The 18,189-nt window shown below is 48.7% G+C and overlaps 3 protein-coding genes across 3 annotated transcripts; 1 reads left to right on the top strand and 2 right to left on the bottom strand.

The window, feature by feature from the left end:
* Nucleotides 1–105: 105 nt before the first annotated feature.
* Nucleotides 106–2,132, top strand: PV06_10549 (uncharacterized protein; the record flags this gene model as incomplete). Its single annotated transcript, XM_016412107.1, has 6 exons — nt 106–367; nt 466–505; nt 570–708; nt 764–1,586; nt 1,639–1,913; nt 1,965–2,132. 6 exons carry the CDS (start codon nt 106–108, stop codon nt 2,130–2,132), a joined length of 1,707 nt encoding a protein of 568 aa, XP_016257415.1.
* On the bottom strand, nt 2,023–4,410 carry PV06_10548 (uncharacterized protein; the record flags this gene model as incomplete). The annotated part of the gene is made up of 4 exons (XM_016412106.1): nt 2,023–3,079; nt 3,141–3,299; nt 3,349–4,057; nt 4,119–4,410. The coding sequence occupies 4 exons, from the start codon at nt 4,408–4,410 to the stop codon at nt 2,209–2,211; spliced, it is 2,031 nt and encodes a 676-aa protein (XP_016257414.1). The 3' UTR covers nt 2,023–2,208.
* Nucleotides 4,411–7,755: 3,345 nt separating this feature from the next.
* Nucleotides 7,756–9,269, bottom strand: PV06_10547 (uncharacterized protein; the record flags this gene model as incomplete). The annotated part of the gene is made up of 3 exons (XM_016412105.1): nt 7,756–8,242; nt 8,296–9,170; nt 9,237–9,269. The coding sequence occupies 3 exons, from the start codon at nt 9,267–9,269 to the stop codon at nt 7,756–7,758; spliced, it is 1,395 nt and encodes a 464-aa protein (XP_016257413.1).
* Nucleotides 9,270–18,189: the final 8,920 nt, after the last annotated feature.

The raw sequence follows: 18,189 nt of genomic DNA, 5'->3' as shown, positions 1-18,189 counted from the left end.
TCGGATTTTCCGACTTCTACATTCGTGCGAAATCTGACGGCACCTCCAGGCCTAAAGCTCAAACTACACATATACCAAAGCCTAAAGCTCTTCACAAGACTATAAATGTCTTCCTTGAGGTCAGAAGAGGGCGCCTACTCGACTTCGCGAGTTTTTCCAACTCAGGAGATCTTCGCAACTGAAAAACATGCCACTGCTGAGACCAAGTCCGGCTCTGATGATGTCGAGAACGCTGTTGTCACCGCCCCTTTGGTCGAGACAGCTGGATATCATCGGGCTCTGGGCAGGCGACAAATAATGATGATGACCTTTGGTTGCGGCATCGGAACTGGTCTTTGGGTGGGTACGGGACAGGCGCTGAAGTATGGTACGTTTGAGAGCCATGAGAGCAAACTTTGGAAGCATTCGGATCCAGCAATAGCGACGAAAAACCCAGTGAATACCTTGCTGACATCAACTTACTAGCCGGTCCGGGTGGCATTGCCATCGTGTACACCGTCTTTGCGTAAGATACATTCCGATTTGGTGGGAGGACCATGGTACATATTGGTGCTAATTCGGAATCACAGCTTTATTGTCTACGTTCAATACTGTTCCGTCGGCGAAATGACCACCTACAAGCCTGTCCATGGAGGTTTCATCCGACAAGGTGCTCAGTATGTCGATCCGGCTTTTGGCTTTGCTCTGGGAATCAACTTCTGGTTCGCGGTAAGACTAACCACTGCAAATGATTCACAGCGCGATCAAGCTGACTAGTGTCAAGTGGGTGATGATCATTCCCGCCGAGATCACTGCAGCCGTATCCGTGATGAAATTCTGGCCGGCGAGCGATGTCGTCCCGCTGGCCGCGTACATCACGATATTCCTTGTCACCATTGCCGTCTCCAATGTCTTCCACGTACGTATCTACGGGTACATTGAGTACTGCATGTCCTTCGCCAAATGTCTGGCTGTCATTGCCGTCATTATGTTTCTCTTCATCATGACCTCTGGTGGCATCCCAGCAACACACGGCCCTATCGAGTTCACCTATTGGAAGAATCCCGGTGCCTTTACCAACGGGATGAAAGGTATCTCAAAGGCCTTCGTCCAGGCGGCTTTCAGCTTCGGCGGTGGTGAACACATTGCCGTCATCGCTGGCGAAGCTGCTGATCCGCGCCGTACGCTTAAGAAGACAATCCGACCAGTCTTTTGGCGTATGTTTACATTCTTCGTCTTGAATATTTGGCTTGTCGGGATGTGCGTACCGTACAATGATGACGATCTAGTCAATGCCAGTGGTACCCTTGGCAGTCCGTTCGTGATAGCCATGAAACGGGCTGACGCTATGTGGTTTGCCCATCTGATCAACGGCTTCATTTTCCTCAGTGTGATCAGCTGCGGTGTGAGCGCTGGCTACATTTCTAGCCGAAGCCTTGCAGCTTTGGCCGATGAAGGCCTCCTCCATAGCTTCTTTGGCCGCAAGGATTCTCAGGGGCGTCCATGGGTTGCTTTGATCATTAGTATCGGTCTTGGTGGCGGATTGACCTATCTTAACTGCGCTAGTGTTGGTGTTCAGGTATACAGCTGGTTCTCAGCCCTGGTAAGTTCTCTGAACACCCGTTCTGCGTCTATGTACTGACAGGATCCCTCAGACAGCTATTGCAACTCTGTTCCAGCTGGGATGCATTTACATTGCTCATCTTCGCTTCCGCACGGGGCTTCGCGCTCAAGGCTACGACCTCAAGAAATTGCCCTTCAAAGGTTTTGGAACTCCGTACGCCCAATATGTCGCCTTGGTTGTGGTCCTCTTCGTTTTCGGCTGTGAATTTTACCTCTCTTGTTGGCCATTTGGAGAGAAGGGCTCCGCCAAAACCTTCTTCTCCTCCTATCTAGCCGCGCCACTGTTCTTTTTCGACTACTTTTTGTACAAGGTAAGCTTTCAATACCGCAAAGGTTGGCATTCTTGACTAACATATCTCCAGTTTTGGTTCAAAACAAAAATAGTCAAGCCAGAAGAAATGTCCTTTGTCGAGGGATTAGCGTTCGACGAGCAGGACCGACTGAATGAGGAAGAATTGCGGAATAAGGCCGAAGTGGAAGTTCCGCACGCATCGTGGCATAAGCGCGTTAAGTATTTGATTTTTGGTTAGACTAAAGACTAGCTCTGTGGTACATGGGACAGAGATGTTGGGCAAGACGTTTGTGATGAGCAAATTGAGCTTAAAGTTAGCCTTGGCCAGGAACAAGGGGGAAAAGGAAGGGATCCAGACTGCCATCGTCATCGCTAAAAGACCAAGCCGTGTTGAATAAATCGGCAGCATCAATCAAATCACTTTGTGAATTTGAAGGACTCATCAGCCGGGGACCAAGCGAAGAGGTGTGTGGGTCGTTCCCTGCCGCACTTTCAGACCTTTTCAACTGTGCCCAGTTTTTGAAGCTTGAATACGCGCTCTCTAGTTCTCGGACTGCTGAAGGACGGTTGCTGGGTAGGTCTTGATCTGGATGTGCCGCCGAGATGTATTTGATTGCACGTTCAAGATACTCGATCAAGGACACCTCAGACTTGTTCGAGTTCCCACCCGTCATTTGGTGGATAAGATTCATGCCACGGTCGAGGGCGGCTGCCACCTTTTTGCGTTCTCCCGAGCGAAGCCATTCCGTCAGGAGTACCAGTAGAGATGCTCGACATGAGCTGAACTCGGTGTAGGAAGCTCGAGACAGGCCGACACTCTCGGAAAGAGACTGCAGGAGATCAATGATCTGTGTGGCGCCATGGACACAGCCATCCGCTAGGCTTGATATGCCCGTGACGCTCGCCGAACGCTGCTGGCGTGTCGAGTTTGCGTCAACTGTAGGAGGTTGTAGATGAGATTCGTCCAAGAAAAGGAAAGGCCGCCCAATGTAGATGTAGAGAAGCAGGTAACAAAGCTTGAGACGGGCGAATGCCCGGAACGACGGTGCGTTGTGGTCTGAATATTGGAATTCAATATTACTGCGTGCCTGGCTCTCCCACCAGCACTTGATCCGATCACGAACCTGGAGCAGCCTCGCGGCGTACTCCGGAAAGAGAGATCTCGGGCATTTCCTGAATTGTTTTCTAAAAAAAAAGAAAAAAGCAAATTAGTTCAGCGAGACTATTTTGAGAAAGTCACACTTACAAAGCCTCAGATGATTCGGCTAGGTAATCATTAAACTCGATAAAGGCAATTAAATTAGCAAAATTAGGTGAACGAAGCCCAGGAAAGTCAACTGGACGTTCGACACTAATATCAGATTGTGCAATAGACACCGGACGGCCGTGCATTACACTGATATAACTAGACCACGTTCATTAATATCAGGTCATCATCGAAGCAGGGTACTCACAGTTGTAGAGTGTAAGCGGTCCAGAAGAGTCTGTTTCTTGTCTCGATGGTCTTGGCATCACACCCACTGCCTGTGTATTTCCGGTGCATCCCGTTCAAGATGATCATATTCATGGCAAGTCCTAGGTAACTATAGGACAGGCCCCCAGTTGACAGTGGCATGGCGTACTTGGCGAGTAGTAGGCAAGCCTGGACGCTTTCTTGAGACGCGAGAGCCATGACATCCGGGACGAGGCTATGAGCAGTGTGGAAGAAGATTTTGCCTACATCGTCCTCGGAGCACATCGTAAGATCTTCTTCGGACTCTGTAATCAAGGAGGACCCAGACTCCATGTGCGCCACCTGGGTGCCGATGGCTAGAACGGCGAAGAGACTGCAGACCCAGGAAACATCGCTGGCTGAGAATTCAGGGGCTTCCGAGTAAGAGTGCTGCACCTTTGCCAAAATCCACTCTTCCTCAATGAAGAAGCAGTTCAGTTGAACGTACTTGAAGAACAGCTTCACCAAAAACTGGGCAATATGGTATGGTGGTAAATGGTCCATCGCCTGGGAGATAACATTCACCGGGGACTGTAACTGGGTCGGCCGCCAGTAGTCCTTGACCTGAATTCGCTGGCTCAAGTTGTTGGAACCTAATTTTTCTAACTGTTGACTGACCCGCCGCCAAAGCTTTTGCGAAAAATTCCAGTGGGAGAATTCACCTGAGTAGTCTAGCGAACGTCAACATAATCCGGTATGCGAAACTAGCAGAGCAAACATAGTCAGACTTACGAGCTGTAACCTTGGACACGAAGCGAGTGTCAAAAGATTCCTCTTCAGCACTAGGCCCAGAATTTTGAATTCCCTGCTCACTGTCATTTCCACGATCGCGGGATAGGTTGGTAATCTCCTCGACGGCGTGCCGGATGTCAGAATCGTCCAGAGGAGCAGTGCCAGAGTGGCCGAGGAAGTGCCGGGCGATACGCTCTAGGTCTTGTACACGCGAGCTTTGGTCACAATCAGTATCAACCTGAGATGTGGTTTCCCGGGTGTTTGAGGATGTGCGCGAAGTTGGAGTCTCCATAGGCACTCCGTGAAATCGACATTCTTTTCGGAGGCGAGTACACCTTCTGCAGGGCGGTCCTCCTTCGCACTTTTCCTTTTGCTGTCGGCAGACATCGCAGCTGATATTCAACCCACGATTAGTGATATTTTAGACAACATTTAAGGATAACCTACGCTACAGTTGTTCGTTTACGCGGTTCATTGATGCGTTGATCGTCTCTGCGTCGTTTGAGACCAACCCCAGGGGGTAGCGGAGACGGCCTTCCCTGTGACATCTGACGTGAGCAAGGACCTGAGTGACCTTATTGCATACACATAAGGATGCTTGCTGAGGGAGACTTGAGAACCTACAAAGAGAAAGAGTGGTGGCACCGGAGATACACACGATCTTGCAGTTCTAACCGAAGATGAGGGCTCCCGTTTAAGGCAGGTCAAGCGTAGCGAGCACGTGCTCAGAACCAGGCGCACCTTCCCTGTCAGAGTCTAGTGTTCTCGCTATTCCTTCCACTCCTGATTCAATTTGCTCTTGCTTGGGAAGCTAAATTTATTCATACATCGGAACAAGGTATTAGCATTGTCTACTCGTAAATTCAACTCTAACTATATGAAAGAATCAGGAACACAGCTGGGTCTGCCTAGGGACCATCTTCTTTTTGTGGTTAAGCACAAAGGCAAGGATTTCGAAACAATCTGCGCAGATACTACTCTCTACCTAACACCCGGGAAAACACGACGTGTCTTCAGTACATACACTTCCAAAACTTACCACGTTAAGAGAGATACAATAGTTCAGGTCGGCGGTGGAATTGGTGCCACAAACACAGGGTGCAGCTGCATACGGGATAGCGAAGAAATTCTGGATACCAATTTTATTGAAACCTCGGACGTTCTGTAGGAAGTGAGAATGCATTCAGCGCAAACTTATGGACTGAGAGTATGCATGGTTTGTAGGTGGAACGAGACTGAGGACTGGGCAAAAATTCCTCAACCTCGGCATATCCAAGATATCTACTAACAAATATGACAGCGTGCTTGCCTTCTTAGAGGCCTGATAGCGATCGAAGCCAAGACACGCCTATATCAATTGATCTAGCCGAGAAATTGATCCGTGAGCCAGGCTGAAACCAATTGAAACTATAGGCGAGCAGTATCGGACCAAGAGAGAAGAAAGGTCTGCAGTGAGGGCCAATATGATCATTCCCGTCTACTACCTAAAACGGTGTTTCGTATAGGTATGTCAAGATCGAAAGTTTTGCAACTGCTCGGATGGGCATGGAACACGACTGTACAACCTTACTCTTCTGCTCTGATATTCTGTATGTATCAAGCTTCTCCGCTGGTTTCAATGCCCTTCTGAATTGCCTCTCTACATCCCGAATAATGTGGCCGAGAGATTATTCTGGAGAGTTACAGTCGTTATAAATGTCAAATACTGTACAGTACATACAAACACTGGACTTGATCTCAATCAGGGTGATGATGGCTTAAGCTTTTTCTCGCGCCATCACGACCCGAAATCTCAGAGCAGGAGTACTTGACCCGGGTCACAGCTAGATTATGCCGCGACTTCACAGGGCGAGGCAGCTGAGCAGGTTCAACCAATATGGTCAGGGCGATGTCTAGTCATCCCCTGGACTGATTCTCATTCGAAATTGATACCGAATTTGGCGGAGACATCGTGAAATGTTTCGATGACTTCTCAGGTCCGTTCATGACTTGATCTTTGAAGCTTGCGTAATGAAAATGCATTAGTAGAACTACTTTTTAGAGCTATGGTTTTCGAGGGCAAAGTAATATTTGCATTCGTTTCTGTATGTACGTGGCAAAATGTTTAACTGGGCTCTCTCCAAGCGGCTACTTTCTCGGAATACAATATATTTATGCCGAATCAACATGGGTGCTTCGTCAATGTTATCAGAACTATCCTAGCAAAATCTCCCGATAAGCAGTGGGTGCCGCCATTACTTAGTTCTTGTTTTCTTGTGGCTTCAATTCGCGGCTTTATCACTCGTTAGCTTGTCTATACCGAGGAAAAGAAATGGATAACGCACCTAGATTCCGGCTGGAAGTTGACCCAAGCATTAACAATTTCCACATTGTTCAATTGGCGGTTTGCACACAACCCCGTTCCACATGTCGATACGTACACAGTTCCAGTACGAAGTGCAGAGAGCCTTGCAGTCTGGTGCTGGGGCAATGTCACCCTCGTCTCGTGCCCTCGCAACCCCAGCGAGCGCTTGGTCCACGCCCATAAGTAGGAGCAATGAAGATATGAGGATTTGTAGACGCATTTTTCGTTGATATAGCGCGGATCTTATGACACTGTTCTCTTTGTGCTGTACTGCGAACTCAAATACGAACCGACACTGTAATACGATGGGGATGTATGTGGGTAGGTCTGAAGGCTCGGATTTATGCTTTGTCGGTGTTGACTTAGAGATAGAAATAGCATGTCAATTAAGGCCGGAAGCCGGGCAAAGCTATATACCTTTATAACGTCACGCTTCACGTTGATGATGGATGATATTCTGGAGTTAACGTTTAACACGATTTTCCTCGAGGAAGAGCCCCGGAGGGTCGTGCGCTAGATCTAGATCATTGCTACATCAGACGGTGTGGATTATATTGAAAGCATAATCTGTACGCACGGGCCAGTCGACCAACGAGGTGAACGCACTGATCTACGATATGTCGGCTTCCACTAAGTTTAGATATTACAAGTAATGAAATGTTACGAATTCGATTAGTCATTCGGCCTTTCATTAACACAGATATTCACTATCACGGCTCGTCTCTAACGGAATCACTTTAGGCAAACATCCATGTCATTTAACCAAAGTTGCGCTAAAGCCGAAAGCAGACCAAATGTTCTAGAACATACGGGTGCTAGACCAAGAGTCTGTGCTCAAGGGGGCCGAAGAACTCGAGGGTAACATGTTGAGGTATGTGGCTGGGTCTGCCCGAAAAGGGAACACCTGCCGCGATCACTCAGGCACAGACGTAAATTTGCCCACTACGAGACTGATGAATATCGAAGTAATGTGTTACATGTTAAAAAGGAATTGAAGGGGTAGAGACAAGTGCAGAGGATTATCGTTGAAGCGTTCTCGTAGATTGTGACTAGATGTTATCGAAGAACCAGGGCTCCGACATCAGAAATTACCAGTGGTTCCAAACCTTTCACACTATCTGGCTCTCGTTCTATCTCTCTTACCACACTCATTTGACCTTTGAGTGGCCCTGAAGCGTCATGAGACATGGCTGGTAGAGTGCCCAATGCGGCAAGTTATATTCTAGCTTGAGAAGCTGAGCCCCAGTTGTCCAACACCTAGATACCGAGTACGAAACTTACGTGAGCAAAAGTCTAGGCAAGCCTTGAGAGAGTTCGCCTAGGAGTACTTACATCTTTAACGTGATCATTGCCTAGTAGCCAAGGCTCGATGTCCGGATCCCTCCAGACAAATGCTTCTCCACGGACAGGCCCAGGTATTCTCAACAAGACATCACGCTGCTCCTGCTCTGGGCCGTCAGGCAGGTGGGGCAGGTGTTGTTGTAGCGAACTGCGTTTGACGGTGCGCTCAGTGCGCCGTTTGCGACACTCCTGGAATACGGCGAGGGCGTGTTGTATCTCGGCACCGGATTTGGACTTGATCCTGGATAGACACTCGCCAAGGGCGCCAGCGTCTTCCAGCGTCATGCCAGCTCCCGAAGATAGGTACGGGAGAGTAGCGTGTACGGCATCCCCAAGCAGCACTAAGGTCCCAGAAGGGTGGTACCAGTGATCAAGCTCTTCCCGGATGCATAGCTTCCACTTGTTGGCAGCCTTGGAGATGTTGATGAGTTTGACAATACTAGCAGAGGTCAGATTCGAGCGATTTATGACTATAGAGAGGAGACTACCAACCGAGGATCCCAGTCCTTGTAAAAGTGCTTAAGCTCCTCAATATTTCCATGTGCCACGCGCACCTTGTCTGGAATGTCATCCGGCATACATAGAACCATGTTAAAGAGACTTCCTTGTCGGAGAATATAATTAACTAGAGAGCGATACGAGTCGGTGATATTGGCATGACTCCGCTGAGGATGTGTGCGCACGTATGAGGGTTTGGATTGGGATTGAATAATGAGGTTCTCACCAATATGGGCATCCGGCCCTATCCAAGAGTTGACTTGGGGATCGTCGACAAATTCTGCCAACTCGGGATCCGATAGCATGACTGAGGCATCCAGGAGTAAGCGGTAGGTAAGGTCTCCCGTAGGCGTGGGCGGTTCGTCGCGCCCGCTCAAAACAGCCCTCAAGGTGTTGTGCACACCGTCTGCTCCTACGACCAGGTCCGCCGTGTGAGTTTTACCTCCTCTGGTCACGACCGTTGCATGGCCTGAGGGTGTATCGCACAAGACGTCAGCTACGGTCATGTTGCAGACAATATCACCGCCCAATTCGAGAGCACGGTCCACCAGGGCGCGATGAAGATCCGCGCGGTGGAAGTCCCAGAATGGGGCGCTATAGGTTTTCGCTGCAACAAGATAGTCCCAAGATGTGAGGAGGTCTCCCTTCCAGTTCCTCATGTTCGACATGCGAGGCTCCATCGCGTTCATCTGTAAGGTATCTTCCATGCCCCAAGATCGAAGCACTCGCGCACCGTTCGGGAGGATCTGAATGCCGGCGCCAACCTCCCCGAGCTCTTTCGCACCTTCGAGGACCTGTACATGGTGCCCTGCGAGTAACAAGGAAATTGCGGCCCCGAGACCCCCTATGCCGGCGCCGACGACGATAATCTATGCTGGTCAGGCTGACATCGACAAAGAAGATGCACATGATACATAACAAATGAGAAGCCCAACCTTGAGTTTTGCTGCTTCACGCACGGCCACCATCGTAAATTTCAAGTTCAATGCACAAACAAGTTATCGATCAGTCCATGCCAAAAACAACAATAACTATGTGTTATTGACAGTGCCCCTATGTGATAGGATCTGAACCACAGAATGGCCAGCTATTATTGTCTCCTTCTCTGGACTTGGTCAGCAGGTGCGATGTACGAAAGTATGATGTATACACCCATGAGCCACCAGAAAGTAGTAGCTTCATGCAAAGCTCCTTGACAGTAAAGATAAATCAGAGTACTTCGTATCGGTCCTTCGTACAGCCCTCGATAATGGTATCGGTGCTGCATATGCAACATCCACACTAGGTATGTCATCAGTCATACATTATCAGTCACCCTTGAGGCACTGTCTACCCTCAGTCCTCGAGTATCGATTCGACGATAAAGCTGCATCGACCGGCAGAGCTATTTTGCCGGCGGGCAGGCAGGACGGATAACATTCACAATCTTCTCGATTAGTCGTCCCGTTTGCCCGTTGACATGATTGGACGATACTTAGCCCGCTTCCACAATTGAGAGCCTGGTACAGAGAATTGAGTACCCCAGTCATGATGCCTGGGTTCAGCATGCGATATGTTTTACATGACGCTCTGTACGTGAAATCACTATTGACTTTCCTACTTACTGGTTCATTTTCAGCTCAGACCAATTTGGCTCTTTCATCTCGTTTCATCCCCCTTCCTGTGCTACGCCGCCAGAACCATGTCGCCCGCAGCTTTGACAGCCTCGTCACAGCTTCTTGCGGAGTCGTTTTCAGCAACGACAGGATACACTCGAGCTCCCGCCCAGGAAGATCCATACCGCTACCAAGTTGGATTTGGAAACGGATTTGTGTCTGAAGCCGTGTAAGGACTGTCTTCGGATCTGTAATGGGTCTTGGGTCAGATCATACTGACAAGCACGATCGTGTTGGCAGACCAGACACTATACCTTATGACGGCCGAAACCTCCCTCAGCGTGCTAAATATGACTTGTATATTGAACAGGTAAGCGGTAAGGTTTCTACTATTGGCAGATCTGACGCGTTCAGCTCAACGGGACCAGCTTTGTCACATCCCGGGAAAGCATGCTTAATGTGTAAGTTGTGTCGCACCTCCCTGGTCGCATGCACAAGACTCCTTCGCTGACATGGCCATGTTTGGGTGTAGGTGGATGCATCGAATTCGACCGTCATGCGCTCATAAGCCTATCAACCCTTTAGAATACAATCATGATGTAGGTTACAGGCTGCGTGATCAGAGACCGAATACGCCGACCAGAACGCGTGTAAGAGACATTATTCTGACGGGTAAATCAAGATTTCTGCGGTCTTCTCATCCAAGAATCCCAAAAACTCGTTTGTTCTTTGCAGCAAAGAATGGGGCCCGCTCGCGACACCCTCAGAAATGGAGCCAACGAACTTTTGGCAAGGAATGAAGACCATTGTCGGTCATGGTGATCCTACCCAAAAAGAGGGTGTCGCTGTTCACCAGTATGCGGCCAATGTGTCTATGGACGAGGAGGCTTTTGTGAATCATGATGGCGACTATTTGGTAGTCCCACAACAAGGGCGCTTAGACATCCAGGCCGAGCTGGGAAGGTGAGAGAAGTGCTCTGTGGCTTTGCTTTGAGTACAATAATAGTATTTTCCTGACTTGATCTCCTCTTACAGGCTGATGGTCATACCTGGAGAACTTGTCGTTATTCCTGCCGGCCTGCGGTTCAAAGTAGCTCTGCCAGACGGACCTTCTAGAGGGTGTAATTAGCATTGGAACTGTTTACTATATGGAAATTGGTAGCTGATCAGGTGCAGATATTCAAGAAATATTTGGGAGTCATTTTGAACTTCCTGATCTAGGGCCTATCGGATCCAACGGCCTAGCCCTGCCTCAAGACTTTGAAGCTCCTGTTGCCAGTTATGATCTAGAGACCATGACATGGGAAGGTGTGTGCAAGAATGGGGCCGAGTAAGAAATCTGACAAACTGACAAGCACAAAGTTATTGTCAAGGTCGTGGGCAAGTTATACAGCTACGAGCAGCCACATACGCCGTTTGACGTGGTCGGCTGGCATGGAAAGTATGTTCTTGGTAACGTCCTATTGCCCTCACCAGGCACGTCTTTGTTGTATCAACCTGAAACCAATAAGTCGCAGCTATGTCCCTTACAAGTACAAGATCGGAAACCTTCTGGCCTTGACGTCTTCAAAGGATCAGCTCGACCCCAGTGCGTATACCATCTTGACCGCCAAGTCCAAGATCCCGGGGGTGTCCATCACAGATTTCTGTGCTTTTACACCGAAATGGGTGAACTCGCTCAACAGCTGGAGACCACCGGTAAGAACTATCCGGGTGACACCTTGCATGCTTGGGAGTCTTCACAAGCAAACAAATATGGATTGCTAACATACGGATTGGCGATGCAGTATTACCATCGCACCATGACTGCCGAAGTCATGGGCATGATTTACGGTGTGTATGGGGGAAGTGCTAAGACTCTTGAACCCGGAGGCTTGACTTGTGATAACGCCTATGTTCCCCACGGAGGTGAGTTTCTCTTATTTTCCTTGATCCCTCGTAAGTTCGTGCCGGTACAGAGGTGTTGACTCCTAGCTTTGTGACAGAAACGTATGAGGCTTGGAAGAAGAATGCTTTCATAGACCTGGAACCAGCCATGCTAGGAGACGGTGCTCTGAGTAAGTATCAAGTCCTGCCCTCGTTTGCCGATGAGTCCTCCAGAAGCTCAAGTTTTTGTCTCGTGACATTCGCTTTGATACTCTCGTCCGATCTGTGAAGAACCACTTAACAATTATTCTCTACGCAGGCTTCATGTTCCATATGAGCTCCCACCTGGGTATGACAGAGTTCGCCCTTGAGAGGCACACCTGTGTGAAGCGTATGTTTTTATGGAGCTAGATGGCACCCAGAACGTCCGTCGGGCCACTTCTGAATCTAAAATTTCAGTGGCGGCAGCAGTGGAGGAGAGGCTGTAGGTCTGTTCTTTATGGAGACCGAGAATGCTCGCCACTATCAGAAACATAAAATTAGTTTCTCACCTTGAAAAGTCTTCAACGCCGACGCCAGTGGCCCTTGATAAAGAAAGAGCAGAAAATAGTTAACACTCACTTCGGACGGCTATTCCCATGCGCATCTGGTCGATAATGTCAGCTCCACCAGGAACTCAACAAGTATTAAAAAGATAGCTACTGACACAACTGAGGTTCCTGTCGTTACTCCCCCACTCGGCCAATCCCAGCAGAAAAAAAGCCTGGGTGTGCTCAACGGTTGGTTGGTGAAGGGCTTTTAGGCTCCAGGCTGTAGCTCTCTCCGTGAAGATTTCAGTTGCCTTGCGACCACCTTCGTACCTATTTCGTAGCGAAGGGGTGAACCGAGCGGTGACGCTGAGGAGACTGTTGATAAGAAAAAGGTCCGACTGTTTGGGTTGCTGGGACATCTTCTCGAGGAAGACCGCTTTTGAAAAGAACCCTAATGCGAGCGAGTCAACTTCAAGCCCCCTTACAATTGAGAGACTTGGTTCTATCGCACCCAGTTGGTAATAAGATAAAATGAAAGTCCTACACCCGTCAAGCACTTCTTGAAGAGGAGGGATAATGTCCAGCGCCACCGCCGATGTCTGTAGCTCATTAATAACTAGGCGGTTTTCTGTGCCTGCTTCTGACGATAGACACAGGTCCCGATTAGCATCAGCAGTAACGAACAATCCGTTTGGAGACATTTGTCCAGAAGTCGCGGTGTCGATCGGCAGCCTGCAAACCTTTGCGTAAGTTCTGAGTTTCTGGACCGCCTCGGATTGTTCTGCTCGCTCTACACTGATGAGATTACAGTAGTCTAGGTGGGTTCTCACCCGATACCAGATGCATTGACGGGTCGTCGTCATCGGTCCTAAGCTATCTGTCAATGAGGCCCTCACTCACGATCCGTGACGCTGGGTGCTGAACGGGGCCATGGACCGAACCTGTCTATCGTAGTCGGTGGCTCCACGAACAGGGAATGAGCTGGATCGAGTATGTAAGAGTAAGTGAACACCACGAGCAGTCCCAATACTACAGGGCCGCTCAACTAACCATTCATTCGATTCCGCAGTCCCTGCATCTAAACAGCTCCGGCATGGCGGCTGCGCCTTTTTGTGGGAGCATTTGATACGAAGCCTGCGACATCTGTTTATTGAAAAAATTAGTTGGAGGAGTTTAGTTGTATGCTGCTATTCCGTACGCATTATCATGTTTACTCTGCGTGGGGATAAGTACGTACCGCCGACAGGCCACTGATGCCCTCTTCAACTGATCGGCGCAGGTGTTCTGAAGAGTGGCATGCCATCCTGCAGATTGCGAAAATTCATGACTCGAAGTGAGCTATCACATGTAGAACGGCATAAGGAAGAATAAAACACTTTGCACAGCAGAGAGTACGCGAGGTTCGGAAACTCATCTGAAATGGAAAAGCGAGCAGGCCTACCGATGCTGTGGTGCGCGAACACGGGTTACGTAGTAGGAGACCGAGTGATAAGTTACTCACCGGAGTTTGAGCGGTAACACCATCAGCCAATAATGGGCGTAATTCTTATCTCTGCTGGGCAAAATACAGGAACAGGAACATATCGCAAGTTACGGTCGATCACAACATCTTCTGACCAACGTACGTGCAAAAGTGACAACTCTGGTATTGGTTTGGCTGGAGGGTATTGCAGCAGGTCTGTTGCTATTTGTCATACACGACATCTCGGAACTTTTTGGGTTGAATGTGGCATATCCGTACATAGTTCCAGAGCAGATTAGCCAGCATACATTCAAGACAAATATCACTCCAGGTAACATTTGGAGATCAGTAAGTGATAGGAAGGAGAATAATGTTGCTAAGCCTCGATGGGTATGGGAAACCAAGAAAGGCTCATGTTCTATGCATCAGATGTTGTCCTGAAGCTCAAATCAAGTCAGAGTAACCCATCTCATACTGCCCGTGAGGGGTGATATGGTCGGATTGAGATGACGCCTATCTAGTACGAGAAAATAGATACTGCTCGGCATGGGCGCTCGAAGAGTACTCTTTGCTCAGAGCCATGGAGCATATCGCCGGAATGGTTCTCGGCGTGATATCAGGTAGTCGCGACGATTGGTGGAGGGCCAAAGGAGTAAATGTTTCTGGAACCGGCAATCCGCTGGGATTGGCGCTATGAGTTGATACCTTAGTCATGCCTGCTACCATGTTGACCATCGAGCGGAACATAAGACTTAGGCAAGTAGACTTAGGCAAGTATGAGTTTGACACCTTTATTCCAACAATGCCTTACCCAGGCGGATTGTTGCACAACGTGACTCTCGCACTCCTGGTCTGGTATTAACGCATTCAGCGTCCACACTTCGTCTCTCAATGCTTTCAGGCAGTTCTCCACGTTCTTCATATGTTGTCGTTTATAGACTGCCTGAAGAAAAGTGATCACAAATTCCCTCAAGCCGTCATCCCCATCGAGGTAGCTCTCGCAACCCAAAACCCATAGTGGCCATAGCATCTTCGATACGACACTGTGAGCCGTAGAAATTTCACACAGAGATTCGAACAAGCGATCACGAAGAGATTGAATTCGTGGTGAGTCACGCTCATGGTCTGTCGCACGTAACAGGAATATCTGAGTTGCGAGTCCATGGCAAACAGCCGCGTGTAGACAGAAATTGTGAGTCTCGTTCATGGCATATTTGCTGAATTCTGCTGACTTATCGCTGGATGTGTCCGTAAGAGTTTCAGGCTTTGGCAATTCCTCTATTGCCTCTCCAAGGAGAACTCCCAAATGACTCTGTATTCGGGAAAATTCTTCCTCTGAGATTGTTTGTTCATACAAACTTTGAATGGTAGTTATGGATTCACCAAGCAAGGAAAGTATCTTTGCACAGTAACCCAAGTTGTTATTAGGTCGTAATTGTCGGGCACTCTCTTGGGATGCATAAATCGCTTCTTCAAGCCAATATTCCTTGTCCAGCATGGGAGATCTCGTGCATGGTACGCAGGACATGATATCCACCCAGGCCAACGACTGAACTGCAGATTGGAAAAAGGGGCTGTCCAGCTTGTATTCCGGCTGCGAACGTTCTGGATGGAGTCGTGAACATGAACAGGCAAAATATTTATGCCGCTCAGTCACTAAACAACATGTGCCCTGTATGAGGATCTGTATTCGAGTCACATCGCGGCTATCGTGTGGCTGAATGATTTCGCAACCGATCAATAGCAAAGAACCAATAATGACATCGTCATCCAGTGGTGGGAGTGGTATATGGTCACCGCAGCACGGGATGCTGCTGCTGCTGCTGCTGCTGCTGGACAGTGTACTTGACTCCCTAGTCAGGGCCTCTCTATTCAGGTTGTTGAGTGAGCAACGCAGCGCACTGAACGCTCTTTGTTGCAAGAGAGCAAAGGTCGACGCAGGTATCTTTCCCAGAGATAGTAGGTGAGCAGCGGAGTTAGCTAGCATTGCGGGGAAGGCAATGGACTTGTTTTTGGTGGTAGTGTTGTGGTATATCTGCCTTAGTTCATATATAGCGGCCGGGTCAAGGCAGACGAGTTGAAGAGTCATCATCATCCAGTGTTCGGAGAGTGCCCGATCGAGGGCTTCCAGTGGATGAAGGGTGGACAGTAGCTTCGAGATAGACAATTGGTATGAGAATTGATTCTCCAGGTTGTTATTGGACTTCTGATTTCGAACAGTGCGTTCTGAGCTTTGCTTTCGGGTGGAAGCTTTCGTCGTGTGTGGCTGACCGACCCATCGCAGCGTTCTGACATAACCTTTGCAAGCCACTCCACGGCTTACGCATCGGCGACATTCTGGTTTTGTCTCGTCGCATTTGCAGCGGATTTCTCGGCAATTCACACATCCTAGAGAATTCGGTCAACATGCAACACCGCATTATCCCGGGGAACGAGTGAAGGGTTTACCAGTTCTAGAGCGCCGATATTGTGTTTCCATTGGATTCCGGCATCAGATACGTGCAGACCACCGAGAGTAAAGATGTTTCTTTGGACACGTCACCGTCATCTCTTCCGAGGACGCTCGACGTGTTACTGCTAGCGACACAGGTAACGATAGGGATCAAGATAGAAAAAATTGGTGAAACTCCGAGAGTGTATGTCGGAGGTAATGACAGCACAGTGAGTTAACAAGAGAACGCGCTTATATATATGGCTAACCACCACTTGTTGGGACTATAAAGTACGGAGTACTATGTGTCGAAAGCGCTAGCAGGGGGCGTGTGAGCCTGCCTGATGCGGTTTAGTCTGACGTTTGGAGCGAGATCCTAGCGCACAGATCTTGAGGCTAGGCTGTTAAGGCGGAGGCGAGAAGTACAGTACATCGGCAACTTGAGAGAAAAATTGTATGGCATTCCTGCAAAACACCGATCGTACGGATGTACTCCATACTGCAGAGTAACATGTTCGTTCTACATACTTGCACTATCGATTGACGGTGCGCCCATGTCAAGAAGAAGGCCGAGGCTGAGCTCCTCAGCCCCATCACCAAACAATTTCAAGCAGGGGTCGTGTAACGCTACTCAATCCGGTTTAGTGTAGAGCACGTTCAAGCTTTTGGAGGCACGGGGCTTGGCTTGAGCACACAGCCATGACATGTTTCAGCTAATACATAGCATCCGACGGACACTCGTTGGATCACTCTCATCCCCAAGTATGCCTTACCATGTTCTAGGCTTGGCACCGTCACCTGTCGGCTTTCGGCTGGTCATTTCTTGCTATCACATCCGAGCTACTCCCGTTTCAACCCATCCAAGAACGGAGGGAACACAAGTAGAGTTGATATCACGGAACGTGTCGGTACTGGAATACTTCCTGACTTTCTACGACATAAAGTCTGAAAATCCGCTATGTGATAGACGTCAGGGGAAAGCACTCTTATACCTACTCACAGCTTACTAAAGTACCCACCTTTTGCTGGGGAAAATCGCATATCAGTCTTTTCAGATGTGATAGCGAGATCACCATCTGTGAGTATGGTTATTCGATCAGAGGATCTCATAGGTAAAATCTGGAACCGTGGTTGAGCACCCGAAGCTCCAATATTAGTTGTTAACAACTTCTACGGCGACGCCGCTGACTAAGCCACCGCGCTGTTTGCCAAGCATGTCAAACTCAAAACGCCAATTTGCATGTTGTCCTTTTCCTCCTCTATCAATTTAACAGTCTCGTCTTCGTCAACGCTTACCTTTATTGATACTGAAAAGCCCATTCAAGTCAAGCTTATCTACCCACTATGCTGCTTTGAGCAGTGCGTGCTATCTTTCTTTCCACAAGCTTTGTCAACATCACGTGTGATCTTGACGGTGTACTAACATTGGTGAAACCCTGTTTTCGTGATTCCAGAAAATGACGAATAAAGTGGCGGCAACACAACCTCGCACTACCAATAACGGACCCCGATCCCGCCGTGGCTGCTGGACATGCAAAGCACGCCACAAAAAATGTGACGAGAAGCGCCCAGTCTGTGGTCAATGCAGTGAAAAATTCCTTCGGTGTGGCGGCTATCAACTCCGTCTGAAATGGACCCATGAATCTGCTGCATCCCAAGCCGGAACTAAGACCAATTCGTCACAGTTATGTCCAACCGTTAAAGTACCTAGCCTCTTTCAGAGTCAGCTCGAGTGGCAGATGATGAACGATTGTGGGTGTTGTACCTACGCTATCCACCGATTCAACTTTCCAACTAACCTCGCAAGCATAGTTGCCGAATGGGGTTGCCTGACACTGGGCTCGAGAGTCAACCACAGTGTCTTATCCCAGATTCTGCCACAATGTGCTGAGTCAAAGGCTTTATTGATCAACTGCATTACCTATCAACTCACGTTACTTGCCAAATTCCAAGATAAACACGATGAGTACTATTCAAAAAGCATATCATCCTTTAGACGCGATG

Source organism: Exophiala oligosperma (assembly GCF_000835515.1).
Source record: "Exophiala oligosperma strain CBS 72588 unplaced genomic scaffold supercont1.14, whole genome shotgun sequence".
In the NCBI taxonomy this organism is placed as follows: domain Eukaryota; kingdom Fungi; phylum Ascomycota; class Eurotiomycetes; order Chaetothyriales; family Herpotrichiellaceae; genus Exophiala; species Exophiala oligosperma.
This window is presented reverse-complemented; position numbering and strand designations above follow the sequence as displayed.